The sequence below is a fragment of the Salvelinus sp. IW2-2015 genome, linkage group LG37 (assembly GCF_002910315.2).
Source record: "Salvelinus sp. IW2-2015 linkage group LG37, ASM291031v2, whole genome shotgun sequence".
Classification (NCBI taxonomy): Eukaryota; Metazoa; Chordata; class Actinopteri; order Salmoniformes; family Salmonidae; genus Salvelinus; species Salvelinus sp. IW2-2015.
This window is the reverse complement of record NC_036876.1, coordinates 4272004-4297633: the sequence shown is the minus strand read 5'-3', so window position 1 is coordinate 4297633 and position 25630 is coordinate 4272004. Positions and strand designations below refer to the sequence as shown.

At 43.7% G+C, this 25630-nt stretch overlaps 1 protein-coding gene across 1 annotated transcript in view; it reads right to left on the bottom strand.

The window, feature by feature from the left end:
* Positions 1-8426: 8426 nt before the first annotated feature.
* Positions 8427-25630, bottom strand: part of chrnb1l (cholinergic receptor, nicotinic, beta 1 (muscle) like) — a gene marked incomplete at its 5' end in the record, with an annotated part of 22797 nt that continues 5593 nt past the window's right edge. Inside the window, 8 exon segments of the mRNA XM_023982054.2 lie at positions 8427-10603; positions 10605-10631; positions 11109-11247; positions 18853-19028; positions 19229-19452; positions 19903-20091; positions 20264-20411; positions 20565-20673. Of these exon segments, the coding sequence (XP_023837822.2) occupies positions 10481-10603; positions 10605-10631; positions 11109-11247; positions 18853-19028; positions 19229-19452; positions 19903-20091; positions 20264-20411; positions 20565-20673 (1135 nt within the window).

Sequence of the window (25630 nt, the reverse complement as noted above, 5' to 3'; positions counted from 1 at the left end):
GCTACTCCTTCATTCCAGGGAGGCTACAATTGTTTCTCGAGCAAGTCGGTACTGTAAAACAACCGTACAGTTCCTACCGGGCTGACGGTAACTATTTGTTCAGTTTCAGAATGCCAGCATTGCTTAGCTGACAGGTGTTCCCAGGCCTTATCCGTTGAAAAAAATCACCCCCACATTTTTGAAAATATTAAACTGTTTGTACATTTGCTTCTGGAACTCTCTAGAGACACATCAGGTTCGTATTTTACCTTCAACAACTGGCCAAATGACAATAAATAACTTTTTCTTATAACTTGTTTTCCAGTGAGGGATGCCTTTCCTTTAGAGGAGACCCATCATGCAGGGCAGGTGTGGCAGAGCCCCATATTTTGGGGGTGCTTTCCTGTTTTTGCATGTTATTTTGGCATTTACATGTGTCACATATTTGTTTGCAAACAATGTAATATATATATATATATCATTGAGTTAATAAAGCAGCATACAAACATGGTCTATTTTTTGTTTTCTTGAGTATGGCACTTCCAAAATGCAGGTGTTTCAGCCCAGCTCAGTGCTTTCTGTGGTGGTGGGGCAAGCCAGCAGAATATACGGAGCATTACGCCGTGATTGGCTCAGTGTTCTGTCACTCAAGGGGACACTACGTCAGCACCAATTGTAGAACTAGAAAATTGTAGCCCCTTGGGTGCTGCCATATAGTTACATTAGAAGTGCAAATCCAAGTAGGCTCAAGGTCATTGGCCACAGATAAAATGACATATGTACAGAAGCTTTGATTGGACTGATCATGTGAACATCATACTATCAAAATCTTAGCTTGCAGTCTTCATCATAAATCAAGTTGACAATCTACTGGCAAATCCTTTTTAATCCTTGTCATATAAAGAGAAAAAATGAAGATACATTATAGATAAAATGTATCGGTGCACATCGGCCATTGGATATAAACATTACACAACAAGTTGGAAATCGCAAATTCAACAATGAGTGGTTTGGAAGGAATCTGTGGCTAACTGCAAGCATTGCAAAGCAATCATTAGCCTGCTATTCAGTGGAGTGGCTGTGTGATCCTGAGTCTAAGATTGAGGGTCTCTTTTCTTAGTTTAAAATGATAAACATTCAACATTGGCCATGCTGTCAATGAAGCATGATTTGTGCCGTGCACAAAACAACTGTTAACCCAGAACTGAAAAATCTGACTAGTGAGTTCAAGACAACTGGGAACTCGGGAAAAACGAGCTACGACTGGGAAAATACATTTTGAACTTTTATCCAACTCGGAATTGTAAATTCGGAACTTGGGCCTTGGGAACTTGGGCCTGAAGATCACTGACATCATCATGATGTTTTTTAGAGTTCCCAGTTGTCTTGAATGTACCATAAATCCAGAGAATGCCAGACTTTGATGACAAAGTTTGATGACAAAATTTCCCCACGAAGCATCGCCGGGCCACCTTCCTGTTCAAGTGAGCACAGCACAACAAGGTGAGTCCAAAAATATTTTGATTGCTGCTGAATAAATGATGTAACATGTCAGGGAGATATGTATGCTGTAGCTAAGGAAGTAATTGTAACGAGTTTCCTCCTCCTCTTCATCTGAAGAGGAGGAGCAGGGATTGAACCAAAATGCAGCGTCGTGATATGACATGATTTATTAAAGTAAAGACGAAAAACACGAAAACACTTTACAAACACGAAAACAAACTACAAAACAACAAACGACGTAGACGCACCTGAACATAAGAACTTACATGACACGAAGAACGCATGAAACAGGAACAGACTACATAAACCGAACGAACGAACAAACAAACAAACAAACCGAAACAGTCCCGTGTGGCGTAACATACACAGACACTGACACAGGAGACAACCACCCACAAACAAACAATGTGACACCACCTACCTTAATATGATTCTCAATCAGAGGAGATGAAAACCACCTGCCTCTAATTGAGAACCATATCAGGTACCCATTAAACCAACATAGAAACACAAAACATAGACTGCCCACCCAAACTCACGTCCTGACCAACTAACACATACAAAAACTAACAGAAAACAGGTCAGGAACGTGACAGTAATACAAAGTGTATGTTGTGTAGTAAGCTGTTAGTAGCCCATGTACCGCACCCTAATAATTTGGTATATTTTCACCTCTTAAAACCTAATTTCGCCTACTCTTCTGACTTGGTGGTGCACATGTAGCCTATACCCTGATTTTGAGAAATGTAACCATCAAATGTTGTAAGAGCTTCGTTGTGTGATTATATGCCCCCTTTATTTATCCTACGGTTCTGACTTGCTGTACAGGGAGAACACTGTAAGAACGGCCCATGTTCTGAATTCTGTACATTTCAAAAGTGCTGAACAAATAGTTATATTAACTATGTCCGTCCTAGCTCGCTCATTAATGTCTTAATCAAAATTACGGATCGCCTCTTATCCGCTTGTTGTCCCCTTATGCCATAGTTTGTAAATCTTAATTGTCAGTAGGAATCACATTTGTTTCAGCAAGTCAGCCACATCAGCTATGTTTTTTTAAAGGCAGTAAATGAGGCTGAATGAACTGTTTCGCTGCCAGACAAGGCTCAGCTAATAGCCAGGTGTAACAGTGGTAAGATGTTGGGACTGCTGTTGGGACAGCTTTATGTAGGCCCTAAGAGTTTGTGGGCACCTTTTGTCAACGTTATAGCGCAATTAATGTATTGTTTAGTGTTGTGTTGTGTAGTGGTTTTGCTGGCATGCATACCAAAATATTCAACAGTCAGATTGCATTGTGCAGGTCCACAGTTTAGCAAATCAGTAGGTTCAACTTATTTGTGAAGTTATGTAATTAAAAACAGGACATACCTCAATAGAATATCTCATTAACAATCTAGAATAAAATCCTTGGGGGAATAATATTATTTGTACTGACTAAGACCTAGAGTTCCGCCATGGGCCGTAACTCACTCTCCCTTTCTCTTCTCACAGTAGACTGTTAGCCTCGTAAATGCCTGACTGGCGTGGTAGAGAACCATTTATGTAAGCTCGACTGTACACCAACCATCTCAACCCCTCACACCAGCAATCACAGCATACTGACACCAACTGCCACTGATGTACATTGTCCTTATTCAGCTTTAAAGCTGAAATCTGTAGTTCAAAAAATAACGAAGCGACACCCCGCTATTGTTTTGGTAAACAGATGAGGGATGGGGCTGGAGAAATTAAACCACTCTCAAATTCATAGACAGTGCTCTCTTACCCTACTTGTCCACGTATAATGATCCACCTACAGTATTTAATCCGTCGTGCTGGCTGGATCAATTAATCATCCAATGAGCACTTCAGCTCACTTCCTGGTTGTGATTGGCACTCATTGCCTTCTGATTTCTACCCATTGTCCCGAGAGCAACATGACTGGCGCCACAGTGTGTGTTACTTCACATAGCTAGGAAATCACAATCCATAGCCAGACACTGGGAGGAAGCTATAATCATAGACGATCTGGGAGGAAACAATCTCTGCAGTGCCAGAATACTGGGATTTTTGCAAGCCACCAGTGGATTAAAGGTATATAATACATAGTTTGATGGTGTTTTCTTGGTGAGTTCAATCAAATGGTTGTTTCTCACAGAACACCAGTCCCAAAGGCAGGGGCGATCCTGCCCTAATCCTTCGTGCCTTCAATCTCCTCCCTCCCTCCCCTCCTCCACCAGCAGCCTCCATCTCCCTGCCCTTCAGCCAATAGCCCCTTTTATAACTGGTTCTAACATGAATCCCTTGTCCTGATGCATTGGGATCTGATTGTGATCAGATCTTCCTGACCCCCTCCTGAGGTAGTCAGGCACGCATTGTGTCTGGATATCTTACAAATGTAAACTGATATGGACAGTGCAACCATTTAAATCATCATTAACCCGTAAAATCATTGACAGCTGGCACCATTGACTTATGGCATCAATATGTGTCTTAAAATATAGAAATCATAATTTTAAAGAATAGCTGTCAAATAATTTGCATACAGGGAGGGACCAGGAAATCTGGTCATAATGCGGACACAGTGGACAGACATGAGACACATTTTAATACCATGTATAGACATATTTCTGAAAATGTGGGCAGAATCAGAATGTGGACAAGATCAAGTCAAAGGACGCATATTAGTGTCAGGTATAAACTAGGCTAGTGTTCAGCCGCTTCCTAGCTAAGCCCGGGGCCTTGATGCTGGGCTCAGGGGGTCAACAAAGGGCCCATTGTTGCTGGGAAGAAGGTCCTTGTAATTTAAGGAATGTCCTCTAGTTCTATAGCTTGACTTGGAGGAAGAGATAGTAAGTAACTTATCTTCATGGAACCCCTATAGCTCTCTCAGCACTGATCACTAGTGCTGTTGCTCCTAGTTACAGTATGTGATTTATCTACCGTCCTATTGGCCCATATTGGAACTAGGGGCCAGAGTCCCCTGAGTCACCAGGACACACAAAATAAACTGTTCTCTCCCTCTCTCCTTCCTGTTCTCTTTTACCACCTTTTCCCCCCTGGTAAACACACATTTGTCTTGTATTTTTTTGTTGCCATTGCACAATGCTCGATGGGAGAGCAAAACCAGCTAAATCAGCCCTTAAGAAGGGCAAGGCTTACACCTCTTTGCTTTTCTCCTGCGGGCCCCCAACCCTCCTCGGGTGTTGGAGAGACTGAAAAGCAGCGATTAAAGTCCTGTAAGCTCCCTTGGAAGCTACTGAACCGTTAACAATAAAACATGCTGCGTTCTAAAGCTTTCCCTGAAAAGCCAACAGGCCACAATGGGCTGATGTCTTCCTCCTCCTTTCTTCTGTCCTCCTCCACGCTCCCTCATTTCTCTCTACATTGCTCTCCCTCGTTTTCTCTCTAATGTCCTGAGACAGCAGGAGAGTCCTAGTGACATTGTCTTGTTCATTTTTCTTATGTCAAACTACGATGTAATGAGAGAGGTAATGTTATTTCACTTTAGTACTGTATGTGTGTACTCAACTCTATGACCCATTGACCATATCATCTGTATGGGAGAGAGAACATGTTTTGATGACTGTCTACACAGAAAAGTACAGTATGTTCAAATGTCATAATACTCTTATACCTCAATTGGTTTATTTTTATTTTACCTTCATTTTACCAGGTTGTCACAATGAGATCAAAATACCTCTCTTTCAAAGGAGACCTGGCAATGAGAAGACATGACCGCCAATGAATGTACAGTAAATATATTTGGATAGGAGAGTAAACTGAACGTGAGGCCAATTATAACTCCTGTATGGGAGTTCTCATAGGAACAACTCTTGAGACCAAAACAATGCCCCTTAGAATGGTGTATCGATACGTCAATAGCCTGTTCACAAATCCATTCATTCACCTGCTGCTGCTCCCAGGGTTACAAAGCACATAGTGTAGTCCAGGGGTTGCTAGGTAGCCGTGCACTTGAAAGTAATCAAGGGGTGGGGTTAGAGATGAGGAGCGAAGGGGGAGCATTCAATGCAAAGACAAGGTTAGGTAACAGTTTGAGTATGTTGTTTAGTACTAGTTCACTTTCAACATGGGCAACTTTTTTGAAATTCTTAACAGTAGGTGGAAGATGACACATGAAAATAAAAACTACAAAATAGTAGTTAGTTGAAGAGTGAACTATAGCTATAAGTAGTTCCTAAATAATACATAAACTTACAGTATCTTTACAGCAAGCATCTTTAACAATGATCATTGTGGAAACAAAACATACATATTGTTTATTCAGATTCTCCACAGGATAAAAGAACAACTCTGTGATGTCTTATGAATGTACTCAGGTCTTTTGAAATAGCTGAAAAGCAAAGTGAATGTGACAGTAATGCCATCACATACTCCCATACTTCTGATTGTGGTGGAGCTGATGACAGTAGAAGGTGAGTACACACTGCAGTCTGCTGCCCCCCTCTGTCAAAATGACAAACTGCAGGTGGTGAGAGGTTCAGCACCATTCTTTCACTCTCCCAAAATATCCTTTAATTTTTTATTTCTACCTCTATAAATCACTCTAGGGATGCATCCTATATAATGCATGCTTGACCAGAGCCTTATGGGCTCAATAGTGAATAGGGTGCCATTTCAACGCAGCCTATGTGTTAGAATGGGCCATTAGTATAGCTTGGTAGAAGAGGATGTAGAGTTTAATCATGGGAAGATAATAACAGATGTTCTTAAGGAAATTAATGAGGCCAACAATGGAGTCAATCTGCCAATACAAGCATGGTTAGTTAACATCGAGACTAGAGAAACTACTATAGCCAAGTCCCAGATTTGTTTGTGCTCTTGCCAACTCCCAAACATGGCACAACACTTCCATAAAGAGCTAGCAAGAGAGCAGGAACTGATACCCAAGCTAACCTCTCTAATCAAATCAACAAAATTTTTATTGGTCACATACACATATTTAGCAGATGTTATTGTGGGTGTAGTGAAATGCTTGTGTTCCTAGCTCCAACAGTGCAGTACTATCTAACAGTGCAGTAGTATCTAAAAACGATTCACAACAATACACACAAATCTAAAAGTAAAATAATGGAATTAAGAAAAATATAAATATTKGATTGAGCAATGTCAGAGTGGCATTGACTTAAATACAGTAGAATAGAATACAGTATATACTGTACATATGAGATGAGTAAAGCAGTATGTAAACATTTTTTAAACATTATTAAAGTGACTAGTGTTCCATTATTAAAGTGGTCAGTCATTCCAAGTCTATGTATATAGGGCAGCAGCCTCTAAGGTGCAGGGTTGCCTAACCGGGTGGAAACGGGCTAGTGATGGATATTTAACAGTCAGATGGCTTTAAGATAGATGTTTTTCAGTTTATCGGTCCCAGCTTTGATGCCCCTGTACTGACCTCACTTTCTGGATGATAGCGGGGTGAACAGGCCGTGGCTCAGGTGGTTCTTGATTATCTTCCTGTGACATTGGGTGCTGTAGGTGTCCTGGAGGACAGGTAGTTTGCCACTGGTGATGCGTTGGGCAGACCGCACCACCCTCTGGAGAGCCCTGCTGTTGTGGGTGGTGCAGTTGCCGTACAAGGCGGTGATACAGCCCAACAGGATGCTCTCAATTGTGCATCTGTAGAAGTTTGTGAGAGTTTTAGGAGCCAAGCCAAATTTCTTCAGCGCTGCTGCGCCTTCTTCACCACACTGTGTGTGTGGTTGGACCATTTCAGATTGTCAGTGATGTGCACACCGAGGAACTTGAAGCTTTCCACCTTCTCCACTGCGGTCCCGTCGATGTGGATAGGGGCGTGCTCACTCTGCTAATTCCTGAAGTTCACGATCAGCTCCTTTGTTTTGTTGACATTGAGTGAGAAGTTATTTTCCTGGCACCACTCTCCTAGGGCCCTCACCTCCTCCCTGTAAGCTGTCTCGTCATTGTTGGTAATCAGGCCTACTACTGTTGTGTTGTCTGCAAACTTGATGATTGAGTTGGAGGCGTGTTTGGCCACGCGGTCATGGGTGAACAGGGAGTGCAGGAGGGGGCTGAGCACACACCCTTGTGGGGCCCTTGTGTTGAGGATCAGCGAAGTGGAGGTGTTGTTTCCTACCTTAACCACCTGGGGACGGCCCGTCAGGAAGTCCAGGACCCAGTTGCACAGGGCGGGGTTCAGACCCAGGGCCCCGAGCTTAATGATGAGCTTAGAGGGTACTATGGTGTTGAATGCTGAGCTATAGTCAATGAACAGCATTCTTACATAGGTATTCCTCTTGTCCAGATGAGACAGGGCAGTGTGCAGTGCGATGGTGATTGCATCGGTTGTGGATCTATTGGGGCGGTAAGCAAATTGAAGTGGGTCTAGGGAGTCAGGTAAGGTAGAGGTGATATGATCCTTATAACTAGCCTCTCAAATCACTTCATGATGACAGAAGTGAGTGCTACGGGGTGATAGTCATTTAGTTCAGTTACCTTTGCTTTCTTGGGTACAGGAACAATGCTGGACATCTTGAAGCAGGTATTGACAGCAGACTGTGATAGGGAGAGATTGAATATGTCTGTAAACACTCCAACCCGCTGGTCTGCGCATGCTCTGAGGACACGGCCAGGGATGACGTCTGGGCCGGCAGCCTTGCGAGGGTTAACATGCTTAAATGTCTTACTCACGTCGGCCACAGAGAAGGAGAGTCCACAGTCCTTGGTAGTGGGCGGCGTGTTATCCTCAAAGGAGTTGAAGAAGGTGTTTAGCTTGTCCGGAAGCAAGACGTTGGTGTCCGTGACGTGGCTGGTTTTCCCTTTGTAGTCCGTAACTGTCTATAGACCCTGCCACATACATCTTGTGTCTGAGCCGTTGAATTGCGACTCCACTCTGTCTATGTACTGACATTTTGCCTGTTTGATTGCCTTACGGAGGGTATAACTACACTCTTCGTATTCGGCCATATTCCCAGTCACCTTGCCATGGGAAAATGCGTTGGTTTGTGCTTTCACTTTCACGCGAATGCTGCCATCTATCCACGATTTCTGGTTTGGGTAGGTTTTAAAAGTCACATTGGGTATAGTCAACAGAGAATAATCCTATGACAATGGTTGGTACAATAAATCAGTTATTTAATACTACAAGCAGTGTATTGCTTCAAATTCAAACACACTGAAAGACCAGGATACATTACAATTAATAAGGTACAGTACCAGTCAAAAGTTTGGACACACCTACTCATTCAAGGGGTTTTTCTAAAATGTGTACTATTTTCTACATTGTAGAATAATAGTGAATAAATCAAACTATAAAATAACACATGTGGAATCATGTAGTACCCAAAAAATTGTTTATCAAATCAAAACACATTTTATATTTTATATTCTTCAAAGTAGCCATCCTTTGCCTTAATGACAGATTTGCACACTCTTGGCATTCTCTCAACCAGCTTCATGAGCAATGCTTTTCCAACAGTCTTGAAGGAGTTCCCACATATGCTGAGCACTCCTTCACTCTGCGGTCAAACTCATGCCAAACCATCTCAATTGGGTTGAGGTCAGGTGATTGTGGAGGCCAGGTCATCTGATACAGCACTCCATCACTCTCTTTCTTGGTCAAATAGCCGTTACTCAGCCTGGAAGTGTGTTTTGGGTCATTGTCCTGTTGAAAAACAAATTATAGTCCCACTAAGCGCAAACCAGATGGGATGGCGTATCGCTGCAGAATGCTGTGGTAGCCATGCTGGTTAAGTGTGCCTTGTATTCTAAATAAATCATAGACAGTGTCACCAGCAAAGTACCATCACACCTCCTCCTTCAGGCTTCAAGGTGGGAACCACACGTGCAGAGATCACCCGTTCGCCTTCTCTGCGTCTCACAATTTCACAGCAGTTGGAACCAAAAATCTCAAATTTGGACTCATCAGACCAAAGGACAGATTTCCACCAGTCTGTCAATTGACCGTGTTTCTTGGCCCAAACAAGTCTCTTTTTCTTATTTGTGTCCTTTAGTAGTGGTTTCTTTGCAGCAATTTGACCACGAAGGCCTGATTCTCACAGTCTCTAGTTGATGTTGAGATGTGTCTGTTACTTGAACTCTGTGAAGCATTTGTTTGGGCTGCAATTTCTGAGGCTGGTAACTCTAATGAACTTATCCTCTGCAGCAGAGGTAACTCTGTGTCTCTTTCTGTGGCGGTCCTCATGAGAGACAGTTTCATCATAGCACTTGATGGTTTTTGCGACTGCACTTGAAGAAACTTTCAAAGTTCTTGAAATGTTCCGCATTGACTGGCCTTCATGTCTTAAAGTAATGATGGACTGTCGTTTCTCTTTGCTTATTTGAGCTGTTCTTGCCATAATATGGGCTTGGTCTTTTACAAAATAGGGATATCTTCTGCCTACCACCCCTACCTTGTCACAACACAATTGATGCATTAAGAAGGAAAGAAATTCCACAAATTAACTTTTAACAAGGCACATCTGTTAATAGAAATGCATTCCAGGTAGCTACCTCATGAAGCTGGTTGAGAGAATGCCAAGAGGCAAAGGGTGGCTACTTTGAAAAATATAAAAGATATGTTTAACACTTTTTTGGATACTACATGATTCCATATGTGTTACTTCATAGTTTTGATGTCTTCACTATTATTCTACAATGTAGAAAATAGTACAAATAAAGTAAAACCCTTGAATGAGTAGGTGTGTCCAAACTTTTGACTGGTACTGTATATGAATAATGTATTTGTCCTATTTAAATCGATGCTAATCTATAAACCGCCTATATTAGATTCTATTGCTTTCATAAAGGAGCAAGATCAGAGAAGGGGACTATTCATATAAAAGTATATGGTACTGTGTCATCCCTGACAATACATTATACATTATACATTATACATAGAACACTGAGTTTTACCTGAGGAAACCTCTGGTCCTCGTCATATCAAAGAAGTTGGTACTCAGCTATGGAATTATGGGAAGTGTAGTTCTTGTAATCCCTTGTGAGCACCAGAGTGGCTGTGCTGGGGTGTGTGAATGGACTACGTTCTCAGGGGGAAAGGTTCGTCTGGGGTGTAGTTGAGTTTGGCGTCCATGAACATGGCCAGAGTCCCCAGAGTAGTGATGATGACAAACAGCCACAGGAACAGCCTGTCCACCACGATTGGCTATGTACTGCCAGTCTCCTGTCTCCTATAGGGAGGACACACCACAGGCACACAAACGCACGGCACACAACACACACACACACACACACACACACACACACACACACACACACAAACACACACACACACACACACACACACACACACACACACACACACACCACACACACACACACACACACACACACACACACACACACACACACACACACACACACACACAACACACACACAGAGGGATGTGCGCACACATGCACGCACGCAAAGAGACATAGAGACACGAAAGCATGTAAGTAATGAAGAAGGAAGCACAGTATGTCTGCAGTGACACATGGACATCCCGGGCATGCTGGGAACACTGACTGTGCTCTGGGATGAGAGAATGGAGATTAATTTAATGAGCATGGGGAAGTTTCTGTCTGTGTGTGTGTGTGTGCCTCTGTGTGTGTGTGCATGCTTGCCTGTGTGTATGTGTGTATGTGCGTGTGTGTGTGTAGCTCACCGAGTCGGTGCCATCCTGCTTCTTCAGCTGCTCAGCCATGTATGTGACGGCAGCGATGGCTGACTTGAGGTCGGGGGGAGGATCAGACAGTAGTTGTCCACTGTCAAAGAACCTCTGGAGCTGTACTGTACTCTCACTCCTGAGAGGGGGAGAGAGGGGGGTGTGTAGAAAGGAGGAGAGAGAGAGAGAGTGGGGAGGAAGAGAGAGAGCACAACGGTGTATGAATTTGAGAAGAAACGCAACACACTTAAACAAATAAATGCTAACAACAAATGTAGTTAATCATGGGGAAGTCATAAGTGTCATATTTCTGTCTGTCTTTTACCATTGAGGTTTCCAGAGGACATACCTATGTGTCAACTAAACTTCATTAGTTTTCTCTACACATACCAGTGTGTCTGTTTTTTATTTATTTATTTATTTAACCTTTATTTAACCAGGTAGGCAAATTGAGAACACGTTCTCATTTACAATTGCGACCTGGCCAAGATAAAGCAAAGCAGTTCGACACATACAACAACACATAGTTACACATGGAGTAAACAAACATATAGTCAATAATACAGTGGAAAAAAAATAAAGTCTATATACAATGTGAGCAAGTGAGGTGAGATAAGGGAGGTGAAGGCAAACAAATATATGTATAAATAATAAAAATATAAAAGGCCATGGAGGCGAAGTGAGTACAACACAGCAAGTAAAATAAAAACTAAAAAAAACACTGGAATGGTTGTTTGCAGTGGAAGAAAGTGCAAAGTAGAGACAGAAATAATGGGGTGCAAAGGAGCAAAATAAATTAATAAATAATACAGTAGGTAAAGAGGTAGTTGTTTGGGCTAAATTGTAGATGGGTTATGTACAGGTGCAGTAATCTATGAGCTGCTCTGACAGCTGGTGCTTAAAGCTAGTGAGGGAGATAGGTTGTTCCAGTTTCAGAGATTTTTGTAGTTCGTTCCAGTCATTGGCAGCAGAGAACTGGAAGGAGAGGCGTCCAAGGAAGAATTGGTTTTGGGGGTGACTAGAGAGATATACCTGCTGGAGCGCGTGCTACAGGTAGGTGCTGCTATGGTGACCAGCGAGCTGAGATAAGGGGGACTTTACCTAGCAGGGTCTTGTAGATGACCTGGAACCAGTGGGTTTGGCGACGAGTATGAAGCGAGGGCCAGCCAACGAGAGTGTACAGGTCGCAGTGGTGGGTAGTATATGGGGCTTTGGTGACAAAACGGATGGCACTGTGATAGACTGCATCCAATTTATTGAGTAGGGTTTTGGAGGCTATTTTGTAAATGACATCACGAAGTCGAGGATTGGTAGGATGGTCAGTTTTACAAGGGTATGTTTTGGCAGCAATGAGTAAAGGATGCTTTGTTGCGGAATAGGAAGCCAATTCTAGAATTTGACTTTGGATTGGAGATGTTTGATGTGAGTCTGGAAGGAGAGTTTACAGTCTAACCAGACACCTAGGTATTTGTAGTTGTCCACATATTCTAAGTCAGAGCCGTCCAAAGTAGTGATGTTGGACAGGCGGGCAGGAGCAGGCAGCGATCGGTTGAAGAGCATGCATTTGTTTTACTTGTATTTAAGAGCAGTTGGAGGCCACGGAAGGAGAGTTGTATGGCATTGAAGCTCGCCTGGAGGGTTGTTAACACAGTGTCAAAAGAAGGGCCAGAAGTATACAGAATAGTGTCGTCTGCGTAGAGGTGGATCAGAGAATCACCAGCAGCAAGAGCGACATCATTGATGTAAACAGAGAAGAGAGTCGGTCCAAGAATTGAACCCTGTGGCACCCCCATAGAGACTGCCAGAGGCCCGGAAACAGACCCTCCGATTTGACACACTGAACTCGATCAGAGAAGTAGTTGGTGAACCAGGCGAGGCAATCATTAGAGAAACCAAGGCTGTCGAGTCTGCCAATGAGGATGTGGTGATTGACAGAGTCAAAGGCCTTGGCCAGGTCAATGAATATGGCTGCACAGTATTGTTTCCTATCGATGGCGGTTACGATATCGTTTATTGACCTTGAGCGTGGCTGAGGTGCACCCATGACCAGCTCTGAAACCAGATTGCATTGCGGAGAAGGTGTGGTGGGATTCGAAATGGTCGGTAATCTGTTTGTTGACTTGGCTTTCGAAACCTTAGAAAGGCAGGGTAGGATGAGTATAGGTCTGTAGCAGTTAGGGTCAAGGGTGTCCCCCCTTTGAAGAGGGGGATAACGCAGCTGCTTTCCAATCTTTGGGAATCTCAGACGACCGAAAGAGAGGTTGAAAGAGGCTAGTAATAGGGGTGGCAACAATTTCAGCAGATAGTTTTAGAAAGAAAGGGTCCAGATTATCTAGCCCGGCTGATTTGTAAGGGTCCAGATTTTGCAGCTCATTTAGACCATCAGCTGACTGTATTTGGGAGAAAGAGAAATGGGGAAGGCTTGGGCGAGTAGCGGAGGGCAGTGCTGTTGTCCGGGGTAGGGGTAGCCAGGTGGAAAGCATGGCCAGACGTAGAAAAATGCTTATTGAAATTCTCAATTATAGTGGATTTGTCGGTGGTGACAGTGTTTCCTATCTTCAGAGCGGTTGGAAGCTGGGAGGAGGTGTTCTTATTCCTCATGGACTTTACGGTGTCCCAGAACTTTTTTGAATTTTGTGTTGCAGGAAGCAAATTTCTGCTTGAAAAAGCTAGCCTTGGCTGTTCTAACTGCCTGTGTATATTGGTTTCTGGCTTCCCTGAAAAGTTGCATATCACGGGGGCTGTTCGATGCTAATGCAGAACGCCATAGGATGTTTTTCTGTTGGTTAAGGGCAGTCAGGTCAGGAGAGAACCAAGGGCTATATTCTGTTCCTGGTTCTAAATTTCTTGAATGGGGCATGCTTATTCAAGATGGTGAGGAAGGCATTTAAAAAAAATGACCAGGCATCCTCTACTGACGGGATGAGATCAATATCCTTCCAGGATACCCCGGCCAGGTCGATTAGAAAGGCCTGCTCGCTGAAGTGTTTCAGGGAGCGTTTGACAGTGATGAGTGGAGGTCGTTTGACCGCTGACCCATTACGGATGCAGGCAATGAGGCAGTGATCGCTGAGATCTTGGTTGAAAACAGCAGAGGTGTATTTGGAGGGCAAGTTTGTTAGGATGATATCTATGAGGGTACCCGTGTTTACGGAATTGGGGTGGTACCTGGTAGGTTCATTGATAATTTGTGTGAGATTGAGGGCATCAAGCTTAGATTGTAGGGTGGCTGGGGTGTTGAGCATGTTCAAATTTAGGTCGCCTAGCAGCACGAGCTCTGAAGATAGAGGGGGGCAATCAGTTCACATATAGTGTCCAGAGCACAGCTGGGGGCAGAGGGTGGTCTATAGCAGGCGGCAACGGTGAGAGACTTGTTTTTAGAAGGTGGATTTTAAAAGTAGAAGTTCAAATTGTTTGGGAACAGACCTGGATAGTATAACAGAACTCTGCAGGCAGTCTTTGCAGTAGATTGCAACACCGCCCCTTTGGCCGTTCTATCTTGTCTGAAAATCTTGTAATTGGGGATGAAAATGTCTGAATTTTTGGTGGTCTTTCTAAGCCAGGATTCAGACCGGCTAAAACATCCGGGTTGGCAGAGTGTGCTAAAGCAGTGAACAAAACAAACTTAGGGAGGAGGCTTCTAATGTTAACATGCATGAAGCCAAGGCTATTACGGTTACAGAAGTCATCAAAAGAGAGCGCCTGGGAATAGGAGTGGAGCCAGGTACTGCAGGGCCTGGATTCACCTCTACATCACCAGAGGAACAGAGGAGGAGTAGGATAAGGGTACGGCTAAAAGCTATGAGAATTGGTCGCCTAGAGCTACTAGAGCAGAGAGTAAAAGGAGGTTTCTGGGGGCGATAAAATAGTTTAAAGGAAAATGTACAGACAAAGGTATGGTAGGATGTGATAACAGTGGAGGTAAACCTAGGTATTGAGTGATGATGAGAGAGATATTGTCTCTAAGAAACATCATTGAACCATGTGATGTCATCGCATATGTGGGTGGTGGAACTGAGAGGTTGGATATGGTATAGAGAGCAGGGCTAGAATCTCTACAGTGAAATAAGCCAATAAACACTAACCAGAACAGCAATGGACAAGGCATATTTACATTAAGGAGAGGCATGCTAATCGAGTGATCAATAAGGGTCCAGTGAGTAGAGGTTGGTTGGGGTCGTGGCGATCCAGACAGCTGGCCGGGTATATGGCTGTTGTGGCATGTGTCCCCTCCTCCAGGTCTCTGAGTGACAGTGACACTCCTGTCACAGAGGTAATGTTGGGACAACGTATTGTGGTGCTGGTATGACATTTACATTTACGTTATTTAGCAGACGCTCTCATCCAGAGCGACTTACAGTAGTGAGTGCATACATTTGAATATTTTTTTAGTACTGGTCCCCCCGTGGGAATTGAACCCACAACACTGGCACCATGCTCTACCAACTGAGCTACACGGGACTCTGACCCCTAAACGTATTCCTGCCTCACACAGCTGTTCCATAGCAGTATTGTTGCCAGAAAATCCATCCTGAACACTACCTTACGCTAGGATATATCTTTATGTGGGGGCTCGACAGAGGCACTGACTGCCACTGGCTACCACTGGCTACCACTGGCTACGACTGACTACCACTGACTACCACTGACTAACACTGTCTGTACCATGGGAAACTACGGTACTTCTAAGATGGCTATTATTTACTGCTATAGCATTTAAGTAAGAATTATTTTACATAAACTCTACACTACATTGTCCAACCGCGCAGTGTACAAACCACACCAGAACATAAACCAATTCACATAGAGAACAGACTATGAACATGAAAGTTAACATATGAAACTGTATCCCGTTGGTTGACAAATGATGTGAGCAATATTTTGAATGATATTGAAAGAAAAAGCATCTCGGTCAAGGACGTACGTTTCCTATAAGGTTTATAACAGTGGTCTGATCCTTCACACATCCGATACAAGGCCCAACACTGTGGCCTGATCCTTCACACATCCGATACAAGGCCCAACACTGTGGCCCAGGCATCAACACAGCAGAAATAATGTACTATACACCCAAACATATGTCCTTTAAATAGCTTACGTCATGCACAGACATACATAGCACCCTACAGACCTGCCACCCTATAGTAGTAACACCACTATGTTGGGTCAACCTGCTCCACAAACAGGGTGTTAACGGGTGACTGCCACGCACCCCTGTCCTCTGCCGCCTCTCACCTCTGGTCTTCTGTCCCCTCTCACCTCTCACGGTCCCCAGTCTTAGGTCTCCCCCCTCTCACTCCTGTCACTCCAAGATACCTCTAACACTCACATAACAGGCTAGTCTATCGATATTTCACTAATTCAGTATCACTGTCTTCAAGCCCCAGACCAGTGATGGTCTCTGAATATGTAGGTACCACACCATTCATGTACAGTTGGTCTAAGAGAATTATCTGTATAACTTGAGGCACAAGTTCCTGGAACTTTCAATAAATTCCTTGGTTTTCCAGAAATTCTGTTGTTATTCCGGGAATCTTCCAAACATGATTTCGGGAGAACCAGTGAATTTATTTTGCAACCTTAGGCATATGTCATGCCAGTTGTGGCTGGTGGAACTTTGCGGGGGACGGGCTCATTCATTCTAGTCCACCAATTATTATGAGCCGTCCACTCCTCACCAGCCTCCACTGTGTCTAGTTCACATGACGTTCTTTCTTTGGGACTGTTTTATAGTCACACAGCCGCCGAGAGATGTGTTTGTTCATTAGCCAGGAACAGGGCTATTCAGTATCAGTTATCCCCTCTTCAGGGAGGCCAGACTGGCACCAGGACATCATAACCTTCTGGCACCACAGAGACTATGTGCCATAGTGTGCGTTTGTTTGTGTGTTTGTGTGTGTGACACCGGCTCCATCTGTCTGTGGTAATGAATAGAAGCCCTGGAATGTTGCTGGCACGCAACAGGCAGGACGGAGCATAGCTAGACCCTGAGCTGTGAAGACACACACACACACACACACACACACACACACACACACACACACACACACACACACACACACACACACACACACACACACACACACACACACACACACACACACACACACACACACACACACACAGCAGAGAGAGAGCGTTGACTCACTACACACTCCGAGGGAACAGTTGAGTTGACACTGGCGCCATCGTTCCCATTCGCCTTGAAGCAGAGCCATCTTCTGATAGAGTAACCTCTCCATCCCTCCATCCCTCGCTCCACATCAAAACCCACAAAATCCTCCTCTACTTTGATCACTCAACACCTCTCCCTATACTCCACACTCATCTACCAGCCACCCTTCTCTCCCCTCCCTCCAACCGACAGCCCCATCCCGCTCTTTCGGGATTACCCCTAATGGCCAAACCAAACAGAGGCTTATGCCCTGGCGACTGTGGATGGGGGGCTGAGGCTTAGCAGGCCTGAATATGATGCCTTTGGCCTGGGATGAGTAGTGCCCACCAGCCCTGGAGATCCATGGGTCTCTGGGTGTTTACGAGCCCCACTCTGGGTGGTGAGACTAGGGTGGCACTCACAGACTACTGAGGGACCAAATTAATCTGTCAGATATTTATCATCACTGAGTGGGATGTGGACAGTATAGTGGAAAGTATAGTCGGAACTACTGTATTTAGAGGAGGCTATCCACGGAGAGCATAATAGTGCCCACGGAGAGTATAGTATAGTATAGGCTATGAAGAGTATAGTAGAGTATAGTAGAGGCCATGGGGAGTATCGTAGAGTATAGTATAGTAGAGGCTGCGGAAGAGTAGAGTATAGTAGAGGCCATGGTGAATATAGTAGAGTATAGTATAGTATATGGTATGTAGACTACAGTAGAGTATAGTAGAGGGCATGGAGAGTATAGTAGAGGCCATGGAGAGTATAGTATAGTATAGTAGAGGGCATGGAGAGTATAGTATAATATAGTACAGTAGAGTAGAATATAGTAGATGCCATGGAGAGTATAGTAGAGTATAGTAGAGGACATGGTGAGTATAGTATAGTATAGGACATGAGGACTATAGTGTAGTAGAGTATAGTAGAGGCCATGGATAGTATAGTAGAGGCCATGGAGATTATAGTAGAGTAGAGTAGAGGCCATGGAGAGTATAGTATAGTACATGACATGTAGAGTATATTATAGTATAGTAGAGGCCATGGAGAGTGTAGTTGAGTATAGTATATGGCATGGAGGGTGTAGTAGAGTATAGTAGAGGCTATGTGGAGGAAAGTAGAGCACATTTGAGGCTTTGGAGAGTATAGTTGAGTATAGTAGAGGCTATGAGTATAGGAGGAACATTACCTACTGTGCTAGACTATTGGGATGGTATAGAGTATAGTAGAGTATATTAGAGGGTATAGAGGTGGGAGGGATAGGAACTAGGTTCCCAGACTATAGCAGATTATGATGATATAGCACATATAGACATCTATTGGCCAAAAGAAGATGATACTACTGCCAAGCCTGGGCACACAATGTACCTAACTATAATAAAGCTGGCACAGGAGAAAAAGGCATTTATACTTTGCCTCAGGATAGTGCTGAAAAGAAGATTCATGCTTTGGCTAGCTTGTATTCAGTCGAATAGAAATCTCTTCACCACCAAATCTTTGTAGCCAAGACGACTGTCTCAAACCGAAAGCAATTAGCTGTGATCTACTGGTGGATCCCTGGTCTGCGTGTGTTAGTTGATACCTTACCTGCCTCTCCAGGGTAGGACCAGTTCAGGGTTGATCTTCCTGAAGAAGTACTCTCCCCCCGGCCTGCGTCCGTCGATGCTCTGGATGGGCGTGTCATCACTAGGCTCCTCCTCCAAAGGCTCCTCTGGGTGGGGCCTCTGCATGCCCAGGTACTTCGGCAGGAAGTGGATGAACACCTGGATGAGAGGTCAAAGGTCAAGGTTTTAGCAGGAAGTAGCAAATATATGGCCCCTTGGCATTGAACCAGCGCAGAAGCAGGGAATTGCATAGAGATGTATTGCAAAGATAATGAAGAAGAAGAATGCTGAGGATCCTAGAGTCTATATCTCATACAGACTCCACCGTCCATAGCACCGCCATGTAGGCTACAGCTCACCTTGCGCACCCAAGGGGGCATAATGTGTGTGTAGGGGGTCCGATGGTGCAAGTTGAGGACCACCACACTGAGGATGACTGAGAAGGTGACCAGGATCATGGTGAACATGACATAGTTAACAATAAGAGGGATGGCCAGGGAGGTCTCGGGGACCTTGTCAGCCAGCAGCAGCATGAACACAGTGAGAGCGATGAGGACAGAGATAGACAGGGTCATCTTCTCACCTGGGAGAGAGAGGGAAACACAGGGCTAAAACATGGCAGCTATGGATCTACTGCAGTTGTCTGGCAAGTGATAAAGACTGGGCTTAAACATTATGAACCACCTAATGACAAATATTGCTTCTTTTACAACTGCGGACCACATTAAGTTTGTTCATGGGCCACATCTGGCCAGCAGGCTGCCAGTTTGAGACACCTGCTCAATTTTTTTTTAAATAAACCCCCAAGAAGTATAAACAGACTACATAAACATCGTACCCAGAGCACAACATATATTCTTACTGATACTTCCTTGCTGTGTAATCAACAATGGCAAGTTACCCATCTCAATTTATCATAGAGATGGAAAGACGGCACACATCCTATCTTTGTGCTAAGTGTGCCCTCTATCCGGTTCTATGCAAGTTACACATGCCAATGAGACATCATGTGCATATGTGGCATGGGACTGACATGCGCCAGGTGGTAGATAGAAGACAAAGATGGCCAGGACCATGGTGAGGATGCAGGGCACGATGATGTTAACGACGTAGAAGAGAGGCTTCCTCTCGATGATAAGGTAGAAGGTGATGTCTTCATACAGGTCCTCGGGGTTCACGTTCTTTCTGCTGGGCTTATGGCAGATCGCCCACTCCCCGTTCTCTGTGGAAAGGGAAAGGGAGATGAAGGGCAGAGGGGAGATGGGGAAAGGGGGAAGCAGTGGGAGGAGTGGAGAGGTGTATGATGGGAGAAAAGAGAAGAGCAGAGAAGAGAAAAGAAGAGGAGGTAAGAAAAGAGAGGCCAGAAGAGAGAAGAGAAGAGAGAGGACTCTAACCAGTGAAGGTGTTCTCATCTATGATAATCTCATGTATCTCCTCTCCTTTCTCATCCAGGGCATACTGCAGGTCCACCTCTGATGAGTCGTAGGTGTAGGAGCGGAACACCATGGTGCAGTTCTGCCAGTCAAACGGAAAGTACGCCACCTATAGGCAAAGAAGGTTATTACAGAGTGGGAGTGCTGATCTAGGGACCTGATCCTAGATCAGCAGTCCTACTTTGAGAAGCTCTATGAATACGGGCCATGGTTCATTACCTCTATTGGTTAATAATAATATAATCATTTATTGATAATGTACCTCTATAGGGCAGCTGCTGCGGTAGATAGCAGGAGGCAGCCAGTTGACTGTCCCATCACTGTAGACCAGCACGTTGACATACAGAGCCACGTCAAACTGACCATCATTACTGTGTGGATAAGGAGGTCACATAAAGGACAATCAGGAGTCATGTGATGCATATTTTATTAATCTAACCTTAATTTAGAAAGGGGATTCCAATTGAGACCAAGGTCTCCTTTTCAAGGGAGCCCTGCATCGTTGCTTTGTCATTGTGGGGTGTTGTGTGTAGATTGAAAAAAAAAAGAAGAAGATATATATTAGAATAAGGCTGTAACGTACCAAAATGTGGAAACAGTGAAGGGGTCTGAATAGTTTCGAATGCACTGTAAATTAATAAAAAATGAAAAGCTGAAATCTCTTTAGTCAATAAGTATTCAACCCTTTTGAATGGCAAGCCTAAATGCTGTATTTCCATGAGTAAAACGTTGCCTAACAAGTCACATAATGAGTTGCATGGACTCAACACACACATCACTGAGTACCAATCTTTATATTTTCAAGCATGGTGGTGGCTGCATCATTTTATGAGTTTGCTTGTGATTGGCAAGGACAAGAGAGTTTTTTTGTATAAAAATAAGCAGAATAGAGCTAAGCACAGGCAAAATCCTAGAGGGAAACCTGGTTTATTCTGCTTTCCAACAGACACTGAAGGTTCCTGAGTTACCTAGTTACAGTTTTGACTTAAATTGTCTTGACAATGTATGGAAAGACTTGAAAATGTCTGTCTAGTAATGATCAAAAACCAACTTGACAGACCTTTAAGAATTTTTTATAGAATAATGTGCAAATATTGTACAATCTAGGTGTGCAAATATCTCAGACTTACCCAGAAAGACTCACAGCTGTAATTGCTGCCAAAGGTGATTCTAACATGTATTGACTCAGGGGGTTGAATACTTATGTAATCAAGCAATTATTAACATTTTTTTTTGCAAATGTCCGAATTTTTCTTCCACTTTGACATTACAAACTATTTTTTGTAGATCGTTGGCAAAAGAAATGACAATTAAATCCATTTTAATCCCACTATGTAACACAACAAAAATGTGGAAAAGTCAAGGGGTGTGAAGTAGTTCTAAACAACACTGTAGGTTACTTCTAAACAACACTGTAGGTTACTTCTAAACAACACTGTAGGTTACTTCTAAACAACACTGTAGGTTACTTCNTTCTAAACAACACTGTAGGTTACTTCTAAACAACACTGTAGGTTACTTCTAAACAACACTGTAGGTTACTTCTAAACAACACTGTAGGTTACTTCAAAACAACACAATAGGTTACTTCTAAACAACACTGTATAACTCAAGAAAAGCTCTGGGAGGCCCCCAACCATTTTTTCCCCATATTTAGTTAAGTGTAATTAACACACTGCTTAGCATATTTGTATGTTTTGTGCAATACACATGATTTCCAGTGTTCTATTTGTGACAGTCACTTGTGTACAGGTTGATGGTCACTAGACTTGTTACTGATTGTTATGGATTGTTCTCAAATCGTTTGATAGTGATTGACGTCAGAGCTACTGAAGTTTCAATGACAAACTGATTAGTATTCCATTGATGACAGTATGAACACTGTGTGAGTCTGTAGCAGCTGGGAAAGTCACTGTCTTTTGTTTTGACTTCATACAAGCCTCTTGGCTGATGTTTAGAGAACATTTGGTACTGTGATTAGAATATAAAGGGCCTGCTTCCAAGAGGCCCTTTTGTTCTGCTCTAGAGGTGTGCTCACTGAATTATTGTATTAAATCGGATAGATTTTTGATTGATGTTTTCATCGACTGCTCTCCTTTTGGTTCACATGAAAAATCCCTTTACACCAGCATTACCCACAACAATTGAGAGGTAGAGCCTACATGCAATGTGTTTAAATGATCACAGTGTTACGTGGATTGATATATATTTTTTTGTGTCATTGGAAAATAACTCTTAATTCAAATTTTCTAATTAAGTAAAAGGCAACCCTGTCACTTGGTTTGCAATTGAGCTGAGAGATGGGGCTGAAGGAATTCAATGATGCTCAAATTCATAGATGGAGATATGGATGCATGGACTGGCAGTCCACAAGATCAGCATGATAGTTTTAACATCATATTTTGAAGCTTTTTATAATTGAAGATTCCTGTTACTGTATGTGGAAAATATCTGGATTAGGCAATTGCATAGTTTCAAAAGAAAGCATGCCTTTCTTCCTGCACTTGGACAAACTCGTATTCTATAGCTGAAAATATAGTCAATGGATTGCCATACCTGGAAATGCTAGCCTTTGACTCAACCTGTCACCATCTAAATGTATTCGTTGGGTACTGTATTTCTTAATACTTGAGGTTGGTGGAATCCAAACAATGAGTGTTGAGGCATGCTACATCCATTAAAGGGGGAGTTGAAGTTTCTTATTTTTGACTTCGCTAAAGGGTTGTTTTTGCTGTAGACGAGTCACGAGAGACCAGGTAGTACTGATAACACTAGAAAACTGTCTCATTGCTTGGTAGAAGCTGTTTGTAGATTACTGCTAACTGTTCCACTCACTCTTCAACAGCTTTTTCTGGTGACATCGATCAGAATGTCACAGACCCAATAGATGACTTCTGGGTCTGGGCTCAGTCTCAAAGGCAAAATCTTCATAATGCCTCCCATCATTGAGTCCTGGGAAGAGGAGAGCCGTGAGCACAACACCAGCCTGATTCTGTCCATCTCATTAAAGGTGGGCCTGGACTGTCTGATCCTGTCTATCTGCCTGTACCGGCTTCACACCTCCTTCATGAGCGGCTGTGGCCTCTCCGTCTTCCTGGTCGGCATGGCGTTGGCCTGCGCCATGGAGGCTGTGTGGTTCCTCGGACCTGCCTGCTCCCCAATGTCCAAGTGCTTCCTCTTGGAGCATGCCTCGGACATGTTGAACGAGCTGCCTCTGCCCATGCTAGCCCTGGGGCTGCTGGACTATGCCGCCGAGCCACGCTACGCCGGGTGCCACACCGCCCCCTGCAGAGCCCTGTGGAACTGCTCCCTGACGCTGCTGGTGTGGGTGCTGCCCGGCGTGCGCTCCTGCTGTTCAGCTGTCAGTAATCTCATAGAAGTCGAATACGAGGGAGGGAAGAACCCTTTAGTGTGCGTGGTGCAGTAGTCTGTGATAGTGGGGCATTTCTCAGTGGGGATCTGCATAGGCATCTCCTGTGTGCTGCTGCCCCACTACAAACAGCTGTCCTCGTGGCTGGAGGAGGCCAACAGGCTGACATAGCAGTGGGACAACGCTGCAGAGCAACTTGAGCTTCAGGTATGTCCAAGTTAGGGCAGCTAGGGGCCAACGAGGACGGGGAGAATGCATCCTTTACGTCCTTTACGTCAGTCTGACTTGGCTTCAGCAAAACGTGGGCATCTTACCTGGTCATGTGCATCGCCTGTGAGCTCTTGGGCCTAGTGGTCCCAGCATACATCGGCGTCAACCTCCTGCGGTTTGAGTGCGCCAACAGCTTATTGGTGGGGCTGGTGTTCTGGCTCAAGAGTGACTGGCTGGAGCCGTACAGCGGTCTCCCTGACGGCATCTGCCAGTTGCAGGTTTTATTGGCACTTAAGTAGAGGAGCCATTACAGACTCTGAGAAGCATGGACAGAAACCCATTTCTGCATTTACAGTTGAAGTTGGAAGTTAACATACACTTAAGTTGGAGTCATTAAAACTCATTTTTCAACTACTCCACACATTTCTTGTTAACAAACTATAGTTTTGGCAAGTTGGTTAAGACATCTACTTTGTGCATGACACAAGTAATCTTTCCAACAATTGTTTAGAGACAGATTATGTCACTTATAATTCAATGTATCACAATTCCAGTGGGTCAGAAGTTTACATACACTAAGTTGACTGTCCCTTTAAACATCTTGGAAAATTCCAGAAAATTATGTCATGGGGGTGCTTTGCTGCAGGAGGGACTGATGCACTTCACAAAATAGATGGCATCATGAGGCAGGAAAATGATTTGGATATATTGAAGCAACATCTCAAGACATCAGTGAAGAAATTAAAGCTTGGGGGGGATCTGGGTCTTCCAAATGGACAATGACCCCAAGCATACTTCCAAAGTTGTGGAAAAATGGCTTAAGGAGAACAAAGTCAAGGTATTGGAGTGGCCATCACAAAGCCCTGACCTCAATTCTATAGAACATTTGTGTGCAGAACTGAAAAAGCGTGTGCGAGCAAAGGAGGCCTACAAACCTGACTCAGTTACACCAGCTCTGTCAGGAGGAATGGGCCAAAATTCCCCCAATTTATTGTCGGAATCTCGTGGAAGGCTACCCGAAACGTTTGATCCAAGTTAAACTATTTAAAGGCAATGCTACCAAATACTAATTGAGTGCATGTAAACTTCTGACTCACTGGGAATGTGATAAAATATTATAGTCTTTCTACTATTATTCTGACATTTCACATTCTTAAAATATAGTGGTGATCCTAACTGACCTAAAACAGGGACATTTTACTCAGATTAAATGTCAGGAATAGTGAAAAACTGAGTTTAAATGTATTTGGCTAAGGTATATGTAAACTTCCGACTTCAACTGTAGCTAATTCAAAACACTGTAGGCTTCTCTTAACAACACTGTAGCGTAAATAACTCAAGAAGAGATAAATGCATATCCCATGAAACTGATTTAGATCAAATGGTTGATGTGCAGATAACAGATGAACGTTTCACCTGTAAAACTTAACGAATTATCATTCACGATTGACAGTAAGAAATGTGAAGAGAGGGTGACCACAAACAATTGTGCCTAAAGTATAGGTAAAGAAACACATTTGCAGGATGTTTTTCAGCTCTGGGGAAAAGCAATGTGGGGGGTGGGACAGGGCAAAAAGAAATATACAAGGCCCCAGTTTTAGGCACATCTAAGGAGTGCAGAGTTTTTCCTGTTCAGTGTCACATAGTCAGGAAAAACTCTTGGTAATGGAACCTGGATGGTGTTGTCTGCTATTCTAAACTCTTGGTGATGGAACCTGGATGGTGTTTCTGCTATTCTAAACTCTTGG